At 40.5% G+C, this 16,967-nt stretch overlaps 1 protein-coding gene across 6 annotated transcripts in view; it reads left to right on the top strand.

Annotated features, from left to right (window-relative positions):
- The window catches only part of MACROD2 (mono-ADP ribosylhydrolase 2), a 1,182,461-nt gene that overhangs the window by 1,116,601 nt on the left and 48,893 nt on the right, over positions 1-16,967 (top strand). For 3 of the 6 annotated variants that reach the window (XM_029072591.2, XM_029072592.2, XM_029072590.2), the window contains exons 12-14: positions 3,953-3,988; positions 7,413-7,475; positions 11,517-11,591. In XM_029072591.2, coding sequence (XP_028928424.1) covers positions 3,953-3,988; positions 7,413-7,475; positions 11,517-11,591 — 174 coding nt within the window. The remainder of the gene's footprint in view (positions 1-3,952; positions 3,989-7,412; positions 7,476-11,516; positions 11,592-16,967) is intronic. The other 3 variants (XM_029072594.2, XM_029072593.2, XM_029072595.2) reach the window with 2 other exon arrangements.

Below are 16,967 nucleotides of genomic sequence, written 5' to 3'. Positions count from 1 at the left end.
TGGGTCACGTCCTCCCGCGGTCCTGGAACGCCCTCCCTCCTCACCTCCGCCAAACTGATTCTCTTTCCCTCTTCAAAACCTTACTTAAAAATCACCTCCTCCAAGAGGCCTTCCCAGACTGAGCTCCTCTTCCCCCTCTACTCCCTCTGCCATCCCCCCTTTACCTCTCCGCAGCTAAAGCCTCATTTTCCCCTTTTCCCTCTGCTCCTCCACCTCTCCCTTCCCATCCCCACAGCACTGTACCCGTCCGCTCAACTGTATATATTTTCGTTACCCTATTTATTTTGTTAATGAATTGTACATCGCCTCGATTCTATTTAGTTGCCATTGTTTTTACGAGATGTTCTTCCCCTTGACGCTGTTTAGTGCCATTGTTCTTGTCTGTCCATCTCCCCCGATTAGACTGTAAGCCCGTCAAACGGCAGGGACTGTCTCTATCTGTTGCCGACTTGTTCATCCCAAGCGCTTAGTACAGTGCTCTGCATATAGTAAGCGCTCAATAAATACTATTGAATGAATACCGGGGTGGTACAAGTTTAGGCAGAGTGGAAGGGAAGGATCTGACAAATATTGTCTCTCCCTCAGCCCGTAAACTCCTTTCACTCATTCATTCAATGCATTCATTCAATCATATTTATTGAGCACTTACTGGGTGCAGAGCACCATACTAAGCACTTGGGAGAAACATACCCTGCCTACATCGAGCTCACAGTTTGGGGGGAGAGACAGACATCAATATAAATAAACAAATTATAGATATGTATATAAGGGCTGCGGGGCTGGGAGGAGGGAAGAACAAAGGGACCAAGTCAGGGTGAGGCAGAAGGGAGTGAGAGAAGAGGAAAGGTCGTGGCACAGTGGAAAGAGCCCGGGCTTGGGAGTCAGAGTTCATGGGTTCAAATCCTGGCTCTACCGCTTGCCAGCTGTGTGACTTTGGGCAAGTCACTTAACTTCTCTGTGCCTCAGTTACCTCATCTGTAAAATGGGGATTAAAACTGTGAGCCCCACATGGGACAACCTGATCTCCTTGTATCCACCAGCGCTTAAAACAGTGCTTTGCACTTAGTAAGTGCTTAATAAACACCACCATTTTAAAGGTGGAGCTTAGTCAGGAGGGTCTCTTGGGGGTAGGGTACTGTTGAATTGTACTCTCCCAAGCACTTAATACAATGCTCCGCACGCAGTAAATGCTTGGTAAATATCACTGATTGATTGACTTGCAGCAGGAAGAACCAAAAAGATTTGTCATTTGACCAAACATAAGAGTTGAACTACAGCCAAGAGTCGAGGATGACACTAAGGTTTTAGGCTTCTGGGTTGGGGAAGATGAGGGTGTTACTGGCTGAGATGGGGAAGTTAGGGGAAGGACTCAGATTAGGGAGAAAGATGAGGAATTCTGTTTTAGACAAGATGAGTTTGAGGTGCAAGAGGAGATTAGAGATCACAGGTCAGATGAGTGGTCAGGGCTGGAGAGATAGGTGTGTGAGTCATCCATGTAGAGATGATCACTGAACTTATGGGAGCTGATGAACTCCCTGATAGAGTGAGAAGATTAGAGGAACCAGAACAAAACCTTGGGGGGAGACATCCTAAGATAGCATATGAACACACATGACACTCATTCATAGATACATGCCTGAATTTTGGAGAGAAGTCCTCATGAAATGCAAATTCTGCATCATCTGCATTTAGTAAAGCGGTTATTCTACTCATTTTTCTTTCCTCCCCTACCTTTCAGAAATACACTACCAAGAATTCTTGAAAGCAGTATTTCTGGGAAAGTTTTCCCTAGAAAGAGATGATTAAGTAAACTATCTTGGGTTTCTTGTGTCCCTACAAACCACTGTTTTATTTGAGAAAAACTGACTCCTGTCTTTAGCGGAGGCACAAAGCCTCCTGGCTCTACTTTGACCTAATTTGAAATAGCCTCCCCATCCTCTGATTGTTGTCCAGCAGTTAGGTCTGTTCTCTGTTTTGTTTCTTGCCAATCAAGTGCTTTAAATTCTTCAGAGTACAGTATTTCTTCTGTCTGTCTTGCTTATCATCTGACTGCTTCAGTTCCCCATCCAGGAGCTGTTTAGGGATCCCACTCCAGACATGTGATTGTCAGAAAACAGTATCACAATAACATCTTCATCAGCTGGGGTAATAATTATTACAATTAATAACTATGGTATTTGTTAAGCACATATTATGTGCCAATTACTGTACTGAGCACTGGGATGGATACAAGCAAATTGGGTTGGACACAGTCCGTGTCCCACATGAGGCTCACAGTCTCAATCCCCATTTTACAGATGAGATAACCGAGGCACAGACAAGTTAAATGACTGGTCCCAGGTTACACAGCAGATAAATTGCAGAGACAGGATCCCTGGCCCTAACCTTCCCAAGTCTGTAATCAGTTTAGAATGGATTTTCTACCCTTTAATTGCAGTCGCTGATTTTCACAGCCAAAAGTAAAAAAATGTGTCTGGCCCTGGTACCCAGGTGGTTGTGCTAAATCAAACAGAATCTTCACTCCATTGGAAGCACCACCCACCCTCTAAGAGGGATTCTTCCTCTGGGTAAAATAAATTTAGACTTTGAAATTTACATGAACTAGGAATTTTCAGGAAGAGGAAAAAGAGACTGAAAGAAGTGAGACGAGGAGAGTGGAGTGAAGTTATGTCCTCATTCATTCATTCATTTGTATTTCTTTAGTGCTTACCATGAGACAACTGCAACAAAAAAGAAAGGCATGTGTTTCAAAAAATATAAATTCTGACTTTTTCTAAGCTGAACTTGCTTAAAAAAAGCAGAACAGGTTTGGATTGTACTTTTCACATTTTCTGTTCATGAAGAATGATAAAGCATATGCCTTTCATTTATGTAAATCCTGTTGCGGCTGAAAATAATTACGCTGTCCTTTCACTTTTTGAAGAACTCATAGGCCTTGAGATAGTGAAATTCATTCCGGATATTCTCCCAGGTACTAGCGATCTTTTATTGCCTGTAAAAAAGGATGTGTGTTGATGACACTTAACAGAAATGGTGCATATTTATCATCTTAAGTAAATATGTGGTCACAAAATGTGTTAAATGAGAGAATATTATCTCCTTGGCAGTTAAAAACAAATAAGCAAATGAAGTACCTACTGGCATACAGGATCCCTATATATTTTTTCGATGTATGCCTTCTAAATCCCTTTATGAACCATGAATTTTTATGTTCCACTCTAACTTTTTGGTGCGTGCCTGTTTCCAGTGAAGATAGCTAGATAGACAAGGCTTATAAAAGGAAACTTGTCTTATCAAATACTTGTGGGAAACTGAAATCTGATTTTTTTTTTTAGGGAAGAATCACAGTGACTTAGTAACAATTCATCTACTTAAGGCGTTTGAAATGGAATGCAAAGTAACAATCTAGCTGAAATATCTTTAAAGGAGTGTATAAAATGAAAGCTAGTCTAATGAGCTCAGAATGTATGCACACAGTTTAGAAAGGAAATGCTTCTACACTAGTTCCACCTGCTGGATTTGAAGGAGTATCGCCAGGATGAATCCTGGGGAAATAAAATGTCTGTATCTTTGGATATGAAAAGTGTTAATCAGATCACAAACATAGCATTCCAAAGGCCTGAATTTACCTCATGATGAATACGTGCAGAGTTGCATCTAGTTTTTCTCCAGAGAGAACTGTCTAGCACTATTGTTTTTCTGATTGGGAAAGAGTTAGGAACTTTCCTCATCCTTCCTTCCTCTTTCCTAACCAGTCATACCACCTCCTCTCCATCGTCTTCCTCCTCCTCCTTCCCGCCTGGAAGCCTGTACAATTGTCCGTTAAGCCGCCCAGGAGTGGAGCGCTAACGTGAAGTTGAACTAAACCGATGAGTTAATGAGTGATTCTAAAATTCAGAAAAATCCACCTCCTCCTTCTCCCACTAACCAATCTTCTTTGTCTATGATCTAGCCCACACGGTACCAGCCCACTCATGTTCTCCCAAGGGTGGGTGAGAGAATTGTTCTGCTTCTTTTTCCTATGACGCCAACTTTGCTTATCCTGTCTCTCTATGCTCTCTTTCCTTTCATTTAATTTTTGTGTCTCCTATTCTCCTGGGCATTTTCTGTTTATTCCAGCTTCTCCCGTTCATCTCCCTTAATAGCAGAAATTATATTTTCCCTCTTTATTTTCTTTTCCTTCCTTCTGCACTTGTCTTTCCTGTTAAGTTTTCACCCCTTTCCTGATGTGATCTTTCTTTTTTATCCCTCTTTGTTTTCTATATTTCTGGCTCTGTAGTCTTTGTCCCTCCCCAGTCACCTTGCTCCTGGGAAATTGTGCTTGGCTTCCCCCTGGAACAGAAAGTTGGTGTGGAGTTGGTGTGCTGGGAGCTTGTGGAAGAATGGAAGAGGATGGCTGATGATCTGGGCCATATCCTTTCTTCCAGAAGCAATTAAACTCCTTTCTCTAATGTGAAGATTTCTTGGGAGTAAGAGGGGAGGCCAGGGCTTGCCTACAATAACAATAAATCAGTGGTATTCATTGAGATTGTACTGTGTGCAATGAACTATTCTAAGTAATTATGAGAGTTCAAGAGTAGATAAGTTGGTCTGGTTCCTGTCCTCAAGAATTTTACAGTTTAGCCAAATTGCAGGTAATAATAATAAATAACAATGATGTTGATATTTGTTAAGTGCTTTACTATGTGCCAAGCACTGGGGTAGATACAAGTTAATCAGGTCCCATGTAGGGCCCATGGTCTTCATCCCCATTTTACAGATGAGGTAACAGGCACAGAGAAGTTAAGTGACTTGCCCAAGGTCACACAGCTGACAAGCGGCAGAGCCAAGATTAGAACCCATGACCTCTGACTCCCATGTGCTGCAGGTTGTGTCGGGTGGGGTGAGTTCCTAAGTGCTTAGGGGTGACTCAAGTGCATAGGGATACAATAGGGAAGGAAAATAAGGTGGGGAGATGAGGATCTAGTTAGGGAGGGCTACCGGGAAGAGAAGTGATTTCATTAGAGTTTTGAAGATGGGGAAAGTGGTCTGTTATTATGAAGCAGGAGGAGGGAGTTCCAGACAGAAACGAAGGTTGAAGCAGAGGGTGAACAGTGAAATTGATGAAAACATTTTCACCTTCCCAAGCTGATAATAATGATAATAATAATAGTACTTGTTAAGCACTTACTATGTGCCAGGACTGTTCTAAGCTCTGGGGGAGGTACAAGGTAATCAGGTTGGACACAGTCCCTGTCCCACATGGAGCTCACAGTGACCCTAAAGCCCTATTTCTAGCAACCCTGGGAATATTATCCTGTTCCATGGGGGGCTGAGCCCAGAAAATGAATGATACCAAAATCACATCCCCCCTCCTTTCTGCTTCTTATCCTTCTCCCCTCCAAGCAGCACTACCACTGTGCTTACAGCTGAATGGAACCAGAAGGGAGACTGGTTGCAGTGACAGCATTCAAATAAACTTCAGGTTTACTGCTTTCCCCAGAAAAACCTAATTGTTACTACCTAAATCACAGGCAGCAAAGAGTCACATTTAGGGGACAGTAACGTACACAGTTAAGATTTCCACTTTGGGGAGCACTAAAGCAATACATGTCATGAAGGTTGACAATCCAATACTGAATAAGATTGCTACAGCAAGAAACAACAGGATTCAATTTTATCACCATCAAACTCTTCTCAGGGTAGGGAACTGAATTTCCTTTCTACCAATTTCAAACTGCTGGAACCAATTCTGAAGCATTCCTCATTAAATCTGGTACTTAATTGTTTTTTTTCTTTCCGTGTCTGTCCTCCTCTCTCCATATGAAAACATTCTGCCACTGGAAGCAGGTGGACTAACCGGTCTGGTAATCTGTGATATAGTGGGTTACACTGCAGAATCAGGATTATTATGAGGCTAAAATAGGGTGGTCTATTGGTGGGGATAAAGGGATGAATAGATTGCCTTTCTCATTCACTATCAGTTTTGTGGCCGAAGAGATGGAAATTTCCATGTGGATTTGTTTGCTCGCTTTCTCTGTCTATTCCCTGTTTTGAAAGGAAATGAAGCCTTTTCCTCTCTTTATGTGTATTAGTGCAAAAATAATTCACAAAAAAAGGGATAGGAGTTTATGGGAATGCTAACTGTTGTGTTTAGACCAATGGATTAGGCTTCGTTTAGGCAGTGCTAGCTTCTCCTCCGTGCTCCCAAGAACAGGTTTTAGCACTGTCAGCATCTAGGTGGAGTTTGCTTTGAGAGGGAGAGGAAGAAGCAAGGCAGAATTTCCCTCAGAATTCTTGATCCTGGAGTCTTGAGCTGAGGATTGGAAGAGTTGAGGGGTATGGGAGAGTGAGGGCAGGGGTCATCTGAGTAGCTGTTTGGTGACGACCAAGGCACAGAATCTCTTTAAAGGTCCTCCTGCCTCCCCATACCCCAAGGCATTTGTCACCAGATCCCAGGTCTGGGGGAATTCCTGAGAAGCTAAGGTTCAGGGAAAGATATGTCTTGGGCTTTGGCATTTCATAGCTTAATAGCTAACTGTTGCTGTTCTCACGTAACAACTAAATATATAAGATTTTTAGTTGCCGAAGGGCATTTTATCACAAAATGTGCAGTGTAAATAAATTTAAAATAGATTTGGGGGCCACCTCTAGTGGGTTCCATAATCCAATTTAACCCCAAATTGACCTTATTTTTTTCCTTCTTACCTGGCTCCATAAACAGTTAGGATTAATTTCCAACTAAAATAGAAATTCATCACCTATTTCCAATCCCATTCCAAACAGTCACTTACCTACTATTATACCTCTCTATACTGCTAGATAGTAAAATCCTTGAGGGCAGGAATCATGTCTACTAACTCCATTGTAGTCTCCCAGCTGCTTCCTCCAGTACTCTACCAGTTCAGTAAGAGCTCAGTAAATACTCTCGATTGTGCAGTTCTAACTAAAAAAAAGCTTGAGTTTCATGTATTTCAAAGCACACATGGATTAGAACTTTTGTGTAAAAGATACATTATGCAAACAACTTTCCCTATGTGAAATGCAAAAGAGGAATGTAATTCACATAGAAACTCAGCTAGTAAAAACCCATCCTTTAGGTATGTAAGGTTTTCATACTTACCCAAATCTATCCCCAAATCTTTCTGCTGTTTTGAGTGTGACATTTCCAGGACTGCGAGCTGATTTTTGTTAACCGCAGTAAAATGTCCACGGTAATCTGCCTCAATTTCATCAGGGATTGTTTCAAATGTAACTGTATTTGTAGTCTTGCCGGTTGGTTCCTCCGATACATCTCTTTGCTTTATTGCAGTGCGGGTTGTAAATTAACTGTCTATGCTACATTGGTTATAATTAATTTCAGTGTTCCCTATTAGCTCTGAAGGGATATTTCATAAATTGACTTGAATTTTTCTCTGTGATTTTCCTGAAAGATGATAATGGCACAGAAGAGAAGCAAAGTCCTGAGGAAATGGAAGGCCTGAGCCAAGGAACAGGTTTGTGTTGAATTCTCTAGAGCATTATCCCAGGCTTTATTCGCTTTGGTGAACAATAACCGTAGTCAATGCTATTGACTGAAAACGCTTGCACCTTTTCACCAGATTAACTTGGGGTTTGTGCAATTCTCCTGTTGGAGACTGCAACTCCATTCATTATGAATGAATGCATTTCAGTCCAGGAGTGCAGACTTTCCTGTTTAAGTTAACTGACTCCATTTTCCCCCTAAGTCATAAAATTTAGCTTGGTAATCCCCTAAGCAGGGGAAATAACAGTCTTTGGAGGTTTGTATCAGGACATTTGCCTGGATTTAGTTTAAAATAGAAAAATGAAGAAATATTGAGAAGAAATAAGGAAGGTTTTTTTTTTCCTTTGCAAAAAATAGAGCATTCTTTATAGTTTTGGCTGGAATTACTTTTGAATTATGGTGTTTTCAGTTGTTTCCTTTCAAAACCATACATATCTTCATTATCGAGACTGACTTCTACAAACTGGAAGCCATATGTGAGAACCAAAGTCTCGCAATAAAAGCCGTGGCTCATCAAAGGGCCGATTTGTAAATTGCATGTTTATAAACTCCAGGTCGTGGGTTATAAATTGGACATTTCTAAGTGAAATAGCACTTACAGTTCAACAGAGATTATCATTACTTTTCATTTGTCACCCCTTTCTGCCTTCTTCACCCTGGCAAGCTCTCTGTTAGAAGGATGACAGCCAAAATTATGCAGTTATCAAAATAACTGCCACTGAATACCTAAAAATACATTCATTCCCATCAGTTTCCCATTCACCTCTTCAGGATGTGAAGTGCTTTTCTTGATATTTTTGAAGAGTCTTATTTTGTCTCCGGTGTACCAGACACCCATCATACTGAATACTGAACGTCCATGTTCAGGCTGCTTAGCCTGCATTGTTTTTCCCTGAAAACTACCTCTCCCAAAGAGAAAATCTTATTTAGTAACCTGGGAGACCAAATTTTAAAAGACCATCATCATAAACACAAAATGAAGACAGTGAGGATCACTTGGCTCCGTTTACTACAATACAGTCCTTGAAAAGAAATCAGCTGGTGGAACAACAGACTTATTTATTTTTTTCTCACTATATGAAAAGTTGTTGACTGGTAGCATTATATATACAATTCACTTTCAACAGGACCAGGTCACTGTTGAGGTTTTATTGGTGTTATTCGAAGGATACATATCCGTTAGTTCCAGCCTGCTTTGATTTTGCAACCTTTCCCCATCCAAACATGCACCCATATAAATGGCCCAACTGTTGAGGGTGCCAGACCCTCTTATTGAAAACAATATCAGGTAGCAATGTGTCTTAGTGGATAGAGCACAGGCCTGGGAGTAAGAAGGATCTGTCTTCTAATCCCAACTCCACCACATGTCTGCCGTGTGACCTTAGGCAAGTCACTTAACTTCTCTGTTCCTCAGTTACCTCACCTGTAAAAGGGGCATAAGAGTGAAAGCCCTATAAGGGACAGGGACTGGATCCAACCTGATTAATCTGTATGCTTCCTCATCACTTAGAAATTTGCTTGGCACGTAGTAAGTCCTTAACAAGTATCATTATTGTTATTATCATCATTAATAATAATAATTTCCCAATATGCTACTACCCCAAAGACTGAAGACTGACTAGTTGCCCGGCTCTTCCGACGGTGATAGCCTTTTTTGAATGTGATATCCAGTACCTTTGCAGTATAAAAGATGCACCTGGATATATGAAGGAAAGACCAATAGCGATACCGCTTTCTCATCTCTTCCTTGACTGCCCTCCTTCTCACATCTTGCCCCCTGACTGAAACTCCCTTCCTTTTCATATCCTTCAGACCACAGTGCTCCCCATCTGTAAAGCCCTCCTTAAATCACATCGCTTATAGGCGGCCATTCCCGATTAGTCTCTAATCTCGTCATCAAATCTCTCCCAATGGCCATTTGAGCCTTTCTGCACACCTAACCATGGCCATTTGAGCCTTTCTGCACAACTAACCATCTAAGTACTCACAGCCTACCTTGTGCACATCTCTTTACACTCCATTACTTCCTCCTATCTATATTTTAGTGTCTGTCTTCCCTCTAGATTGTAAACTCCTTGGGGACAATGATGATCTCTATTAGTTCTACTGTATTCTCCCAAGCACTTACTACAGTTCTCTGCACGCAGTAGTTGCTCAATTAAAACTATTGAGTGATTGATAGACTCGGTCCTCAGGCTGTTCTTTGAGCTTTCACGTATGCTTTCTGGTTGACCCAGAATCTAGGCTCTGGCCTTGGGGCAAACATCTGTCAAAAACGGAGGATTCGCCCCAGAACATTTCATCACTGTTACTAGAGAAGCAGCATGGCCTAGAGGAAAGGAACACAGGCTGGTGACTTGGTGGATCTGGGTTCTAATGTTGCCTCGGCCTGCTCTGTGTCTATGAGCAAGCCACATTTCTCTGTACCTCAGTTCCTTCATCTGTACAATGGGGATTCACTACCAGTTTTCACTACTACATAGACTGTAAGCCCCATGTGGGACAGGGATGGGTCCAGCCTGATGATCTGGTTTCTACTTCAGCACTTGGTTCAACATTTCACCCACAGTAAGTGCCTTCAATCCCGGCTCTGCCACTTATCTGCTGTGTGCTTGGACAAGTCACTTGATTTCTCCGTGCCTCAGATACCTATTTGTAAAATGGGGATTAAGACTGTGAATCTATGTCAGATAGCGATGTGTTCAACCTGATTACCTTATATCTACCCCAGCACCCAGAACACTGCTTGGCACAGAGTAATTGCTTAACAGATGCCATGAGTATTATTTTAGCAAAGCAACATTGTAGGGGGGAAGTAGCCTGGGATCAGAAGCTGCGAAAAACTTGTCTGTTGTGTGGCCTTGGGCATATCACTTAATCTCTCTATATCTAAATTTTCACACTGGCATTATGTATGAGAATAATAATGCCTGCTTTTCCTTATACCACAGGGGTGTTGTGAGAGAAAAAATAAGCTAAGTAATGTAAAAGTTCATTGTAAAAGTCCAGTGTAAAATCAAGGTATCATTTTGGAAACTGTTGAATGAAATAAGGGTTCTCCATATTATCCCTTCCATTTTCATCCCTCTTTCTTAGACTGTGACCCCCATGATCTTAGAACAGTGCTTGGCATGTAAATTCCTCATGGGCAGGGAATATGTCTACCAACTCTGTTGTACTGGAACCTCGCAACTTAATGCATGTTCTGCACACAGTAAGTGCTCAATACGTATAATTGATTGGTACATTTAAGAAGTACCATCATTAATCCATGAAATCATTTGGTAGTAATTATTTTTGCCATAGGTGTGCCTTGGTAAATCAAAATGCTAGAAACCATTCTAATTGTACTTGATCCTCAGATTGCTTTGAAGAAAATGTCTTAGTTAAGCCTCTACCACCCTAGAGATTGTGAGTGCCAAATAGAAACATCATTATCCTTATATCACTGCTGAGGATGTTTGCACTTAGCAAGGCGAAGCAACTTGCCTTCTGTCCCATATTTAGTGGGTGCCAGTGTGGAAATTGGCATTCCAGAATTCCTCAGTGTTGATTCTCTGCTTGGATGACTTGAAATTGTTATAATGCTTTTGTGCCTTCTCTCCAACATTCCCCTGCGCTGACAGACATCTGAAATATTCCCTGTGGTTTGACAGCCTGGCATAATTTAAAAGAAATACTGGATTTTAAAAAAATAAACATTTGAAACTCAGAAAACACTTTTGAGAATCAAATCTGTTTCTATTTTTTATTACTAAGCAAAATTGATGACTTAAAATAATCATTGTACATAAAATGGTATAAACATTTCTAGTAAGCTTGATAACTAGCAAAATTATCTCTAGTCTCCTGCTTTTTCAGATTCCCTGTGAAACCATTTCACCATGCAAATAATTTTCTGAAATTGAATTGAGGCTCATGAATTTGGATTTATATTTTGGGGATGAAACAATCAGCTCAACACAAAATACGTAATTACCTCTGTTTTCTTTGTTCTTTTTTTCTTTCATAGTTGAGGCAAAACTTTCCAATGAGCCCGATCCATCAGAAGAAGAAGAAGTTGCTGGACTCTGTAAGGATCAAGAAGGTACTGCACCGACCTTTTATATCTCTAAAGATAAAATCTGAACTGCTGGACTTTAGACAGTCTTAGGACCGAGGAGCTTTACAGTGAATACCACCAGTTCTTTCTACCTGATCTGAATTGTTCAGGCCTAAAAAGACATAGTTTTACTCAAATCTATAAGGATGGGGTTTTTTTTGGTTGTTTATTTTCTTCCAGACTTATCGTCACTTGATTTATCTTTTTATGCACTACCTTGAAGTTATGTTTTCATTATGTTTGGGGAGGATCGTATAAAGGGGGAAAGGACTAAAATTAAGAAATCCAAAGTAGGAGAGTAGTTGTGAGGAACAGTGTGGTCTAGTGGAAAGAGCACAGATTTGGGAATCAGAAGACCTGGGTCCTAATCCCACGTGTGCCATATGTCTGCTATGTGACCTTGGACAAGTCACATAACTTCTCTGTCCTCAGTTTCTTCATCGGTAAAATGGGGATTGAAAGTGCGAGCCCTGCGTGGGACCAAGACTGTGTCCAACCTGATTAACTAGTATCTACCCCATTGCTTACAGCAACTGGTACATAATAGGCTCTTAACAAATACCACTAAAAAAAACCAGTAGCTCATTTTCCATTCAAGACAACCATCCCCATTAGGTCTGTCTTAACACCTACAGGAAGTCATGATAGCTAGATATGTGGAAAGACATCCCAGCTCCTCCTCCAGTCCAAAATGCCTTGCTGAAGGGACAGACTAAGTTTCGTTATTCAGATAAGAAACCAACTATAAACATACCATTTGAAGACAGAAGTGGATGGTGTCAAAAATGAAAAGGAAGAGAGAGAGGGATTTATCTTGTGCAGACACTGCTAGACCCTCAGATCATTATAGTTTGTGATAAATATTTAAAAGTGTCACAAGGCCAAATGGCATAGGGTTTAGGAAACAAGAAATAGAGATGATCTAATTTAAATGATTCAAGCTGGGATTTTCCTATTGAGTTGTTTGGATTAGAGATATCACACCATCACAGAGACAATGTTCATGATATTTCTAGAGTTTGACACTATTAATTGCTCATGCAAGCCCAGATTTTCTTGTAGGTCTTTACAGAATATGAAGAGCAAAACAGTACAGTGAAGCATTATAAAATGTAGCTGATAACTCAAACTGGGAAAAAACTCTTTTTTATTATGGTTATTAGAGTTTTGAAAGTAAGGCATACTTTGCTGAAAGTACTATACAATTCATTATCTTTTTATTCAAAACATAATTTTGATGTTTAAATTTTGTCACCGTATTTGTTCCAATTCCCATTTTAAAATAGAATGAGTCAGGAATGATTTTTACCCGTTGGTTCCAAAACCCATTGTTTTCATACAACTATTAGACCAACGCTTAGTCCAGGTATCTGATGCTGACATAACTGCTGTCTTCACTAGTTGATAGAAATAGTATATAAATTGAAAAAATATGTCTGCCTTTGAAATCCTCATAGATTGAAGTCAGCTTAGGGCTAACAGCAGTCAGAGATGTTGAGGATTCATTTCAAACATACTCCGTTATTACCTTTCACTGACATTTCTTTTGGGGTGACATCTGGGCTATTTATGAGCTCTATATAGCTAGAATCAGGATCTCTTATAGAAATATTTATTATATTCTCCAGGATAAGTGGCAAGATATGTATACAAATCACAGGCCTTCATGGAGATCATGCACTTTTGAAGTGCTTCCAGTTCTTCCTCTTGTCATGCCATCCTGTTTGGGGTGTTTAAAGGAATTGACAACACAGAATGATATTTTTCCACATTAAAATTATTCTCCAGGCTGTATGGAGCATAAATAGAGGCTCAGTAGGATTTCAAAGACAAGGAGGCCAAAGGAAAGAGAGCACCAGGTCCGGCACTCGTCGGTCATGCGAGCATAACAAAGAGTAGCCTTTGCATGTACACAACGTTGTTGAGACTGTGTTCCCATATTGGTCTCTTCAGTCCCACACACATCCTTGGGTGAATTTTGCCATCAATGACATTCTCTTCAAGGGATGGAGGACAATCTTATCTATGTACATGCAAACTATATCAAACTGACATGTTTCTATCCTGTGGGGGGATTATTATGTAACTTAAATTATTTTAGGTTTTCTTTACCCATCCTACCTCATCTCACTAATCTCCTACTTCATTGCAACCCACATACTCCATTTCTCTAGCACCAGTTTACTCACTGTGCCCTGATCTAAACTTGCTCTCCACTGAGCCCTTAACCTCATCCTCCCCCAGCCTGGAACTTCCTCCTCCTCCATATTCATTCATTCGATCGTATTTATTGAGTCTTACTGTGTGCAGAGCACTGTACTAAACAACTGGCAAGTACAATTCAGCAACAGAAACAATCCCTACCCAACAACGGGCTCACGGTCTAGAAGTCCATATATGCCACTCTCTTCCCGTCAAAGCATTATTAACATCACATCTTCTCCAAGAGACTTTCCCAAATGACCCCTCTTTTCTCCAGCTCTCTCTCTCTTTGGAATCACCTATGCACTTTGATATGTGACCTTTGAACATTTGATATTCACCACACCCCCAATCCCTCAGCACTTATGTACAAATCTTTAAATTATATATTATAATTTTTTTATTTATATTAATGTCTGTCTACCCCAAAAGAATGTACGCTTGTTATGGGCAGGGAACGTATCTGCTAATTCTATTGTGCTCTTCCAAGAGCTTAGTACAATGCTCTGCACATAGTAATTGCTCAATAAAGACCAATGATGGAGTCTTTCCAAACTGAGTAAAAGGTAAGTAAAATTACTTAAAAAAAATAGTCAAAGACTGAGAGACTCAGAGGGTGCAGGGTAAATTGGGGTTTCCAAAGAAGTAGAACCCCATTAGCACAGGGGGCATACCATTATTCATAAGATGGGATACTGGAAAAGCACCAGGAAAGACAGTATGACCCAGGTGAAATCAGACATGTCCATGTTCAGTAGAAGAAAATGAAAGTGGGGTGGAGTTTTCTTTGGCCCATATTCTTTGTGAGTCTTCCTATTTTCAATTCCTAATGTAGGCACTATACAATCAGTATTCGTGGTGTGGGATGTACCATATTTTAAGAGTGTTTCTGCTGGAAAATGTTTAATGAGAGAGACAAGTTATAACATCAGCTTGCTCTACTGCAATTCTTGAAGGCAGATTTTCCCTCTGCAGCAATCTTTTGTCGTGCCTTCATCACTGGTGATATATAGTGTCACACTTTACTTGGAAAGGAAGTTTTATGCATAGTGAGTGGAATTAATCTGCTACCTCATAGGAATAAAGTGAACAATTGGATGACTAATGGCAAACGGGAAATATTATTTTTTAATCAAATCGGGTTGATGAAGTTTCTGAACAAACACTGAGAGCATTGGATTCACATTTTCATTGCTATTTTATTTTACTATTTCTTTAGTTTTCCACTGATATGAGTAAATTATGGTGAAAAGGATCAAAGCTTGTTTTCTTCATGCAAAAGAGACAATCATGCAGACATGACCAATTAGGAGAACTAACAATGAATTTGCAAGTGAAAAATTCTCTATTTTGAGGACTTAATATTTTGTCACATTATATTTGCTAAGTCAAATGATTATAAAGCAGCATGGCTCAGTGGAAAGAGCATGGGCTTTGGAGTCAGGGCTCATGAGTTCGAATCCCAGCTCTGCCACTTGTCGGCTGTGTGACTGTGGGCAAGTCACTTAACTTCTCTGTGCCTCAGTTCCCTCATCTGTAAAATGGGGATTAAGACTGTGAGCCCCACGTGGGACAACCTGATTCCCCTATGTCTACCCCAGCGCTTAGAACAGTGCTCGGCACATAGTAAGCGCTTAACAAATACCAACATTATTATTATTATTATTATAAAACTTCTTGGGGTTAGAAGTAATATGCAGAAGTCATTGAGAAGCAGCGTGGCCTAGAGAAGTAGCATGTCCTAGTGGCAAGAGCACAGGCTTGGGAGCCAGAGGTCATGGGTTATAATCCTGGCTCTGCCACTTATCAGCTGTGTGACTTTGGGCAAATCACTTAACTTCTCTGTGCCTCAATTACCTCATCTGTAAAATGGGGATTAAGTCTGTAAGCCCCCCGTGAGACAACCAGATTACCTTGTATCTAACCCAAAGCGTAGAACAGGGCTTGGCACATAATAAGCACTTTACAATACCATCATTATTATTATATAGTCCATTCCCCTATTTCCAGGCAGATCTTCACTGAATCATCAAGTTCAATCAGGTCTACCAGAATCCACGTCCATCCGCAACACATTTTGCCTAAAATGCTCTACAGAAATTGGGGCATATTCTTCCTACTGGATATGCCTGTTTTGATTCAGCAAGACAAGGTGTGGAAGAAAAAGCTGTACACATACCCACAGGGTAGGGCACAGGGTGAATAGTGTAGCACAATTTTCCCTAATGTGGGTTTTTCAAGAATGCTACCCTTGGACTACAGCCTGCTAAATACGGGAACAACAAAGTCCTTGTATTATCAGTAAAGCATCTTCCCTTTCCACTTGCAAGTAGCAAATGCAGAAGTGTATTTGTCATGTATAGCTTGCATTAGTGCCCTTTTTTGGAAAAAGTGGTCTGAGTATTATCAGAATTAGCTATAATTTTAGGAATTTTTCACCTTGCTGTGTAGATAGAGAATAAAGGGTTTTTTAATAGCTGGTTTTCACTTCACTTTGGGAAAACATTCTGAAAAAAGACAGGGTAAAGCAAATCTATGGAAAGGAAAACTATTGTTCTGAGAGTTTTGATATATTTCAGCACCAAGGCCACCTTAATGAAGTCTGGACCTGGATCGTCTAGTGTGGCCCGCCTTCCCCCTCAGTGAATTAAGGGGAAGAAAATTTTAGTCTTTGATTCATTCAGTCATATTTATTGAGTGCTTACTGTGTGCAGAGCACTGTACTAAGCTCTTGGGAGAGTTCAGTAGAACATTAAACAGACACAGTCCTTGCCCACAATGACCTTACAGTCTAGATTCTATTCTAGAAATCAGTGTTTGACTTGATTGGGAATGCAGAAAGCTTGGGCTAGAATTTGTTGATGAGTCATTCCTAGGCACAGATATTAGATTCATTTCTAGAAATTGGAGAATCAGCATAGCCTTCTCCTCCCTCTTAGTCCCTTAGCTGTGGCACCTTTGTCTTAGAGATTCTTACATAAACTAAAATGGATCCCCATGTGCCACTAGATCCCACTTTGAAAAATGTTGGGGTATGATCTGAATAATTTAGAATAAATATGCTCTTCAATTAACTGTGGAATTCCCTCTAAGTAGGAGGAGTTAGGGGGTAAATTATTTGACTAATTATATAGCTAATTGTGTGACTCTGTAGATCTG

Source organism: Ornithorhynchus anatinus, chromosome 9, assembly GCF_004115215.2.
Source record: "Ornithorhynchus anatinus isolate Pmale09 chromosome 9, mOrnAna1.pri.v4, whole genome shotgun sequence".
Taxonomy (NCBI): Eukaryota; Metazoa; Chordata; class Mammalia; order Monotremata; family Ornithorhynchidae; genus Ornithorhynchus; species Ornithorhynchus anatinus.
Note: the sequence above shows the minus strand (reverse complement) of the source record. Positions and strands in the feature narration are given on the sequence as shown.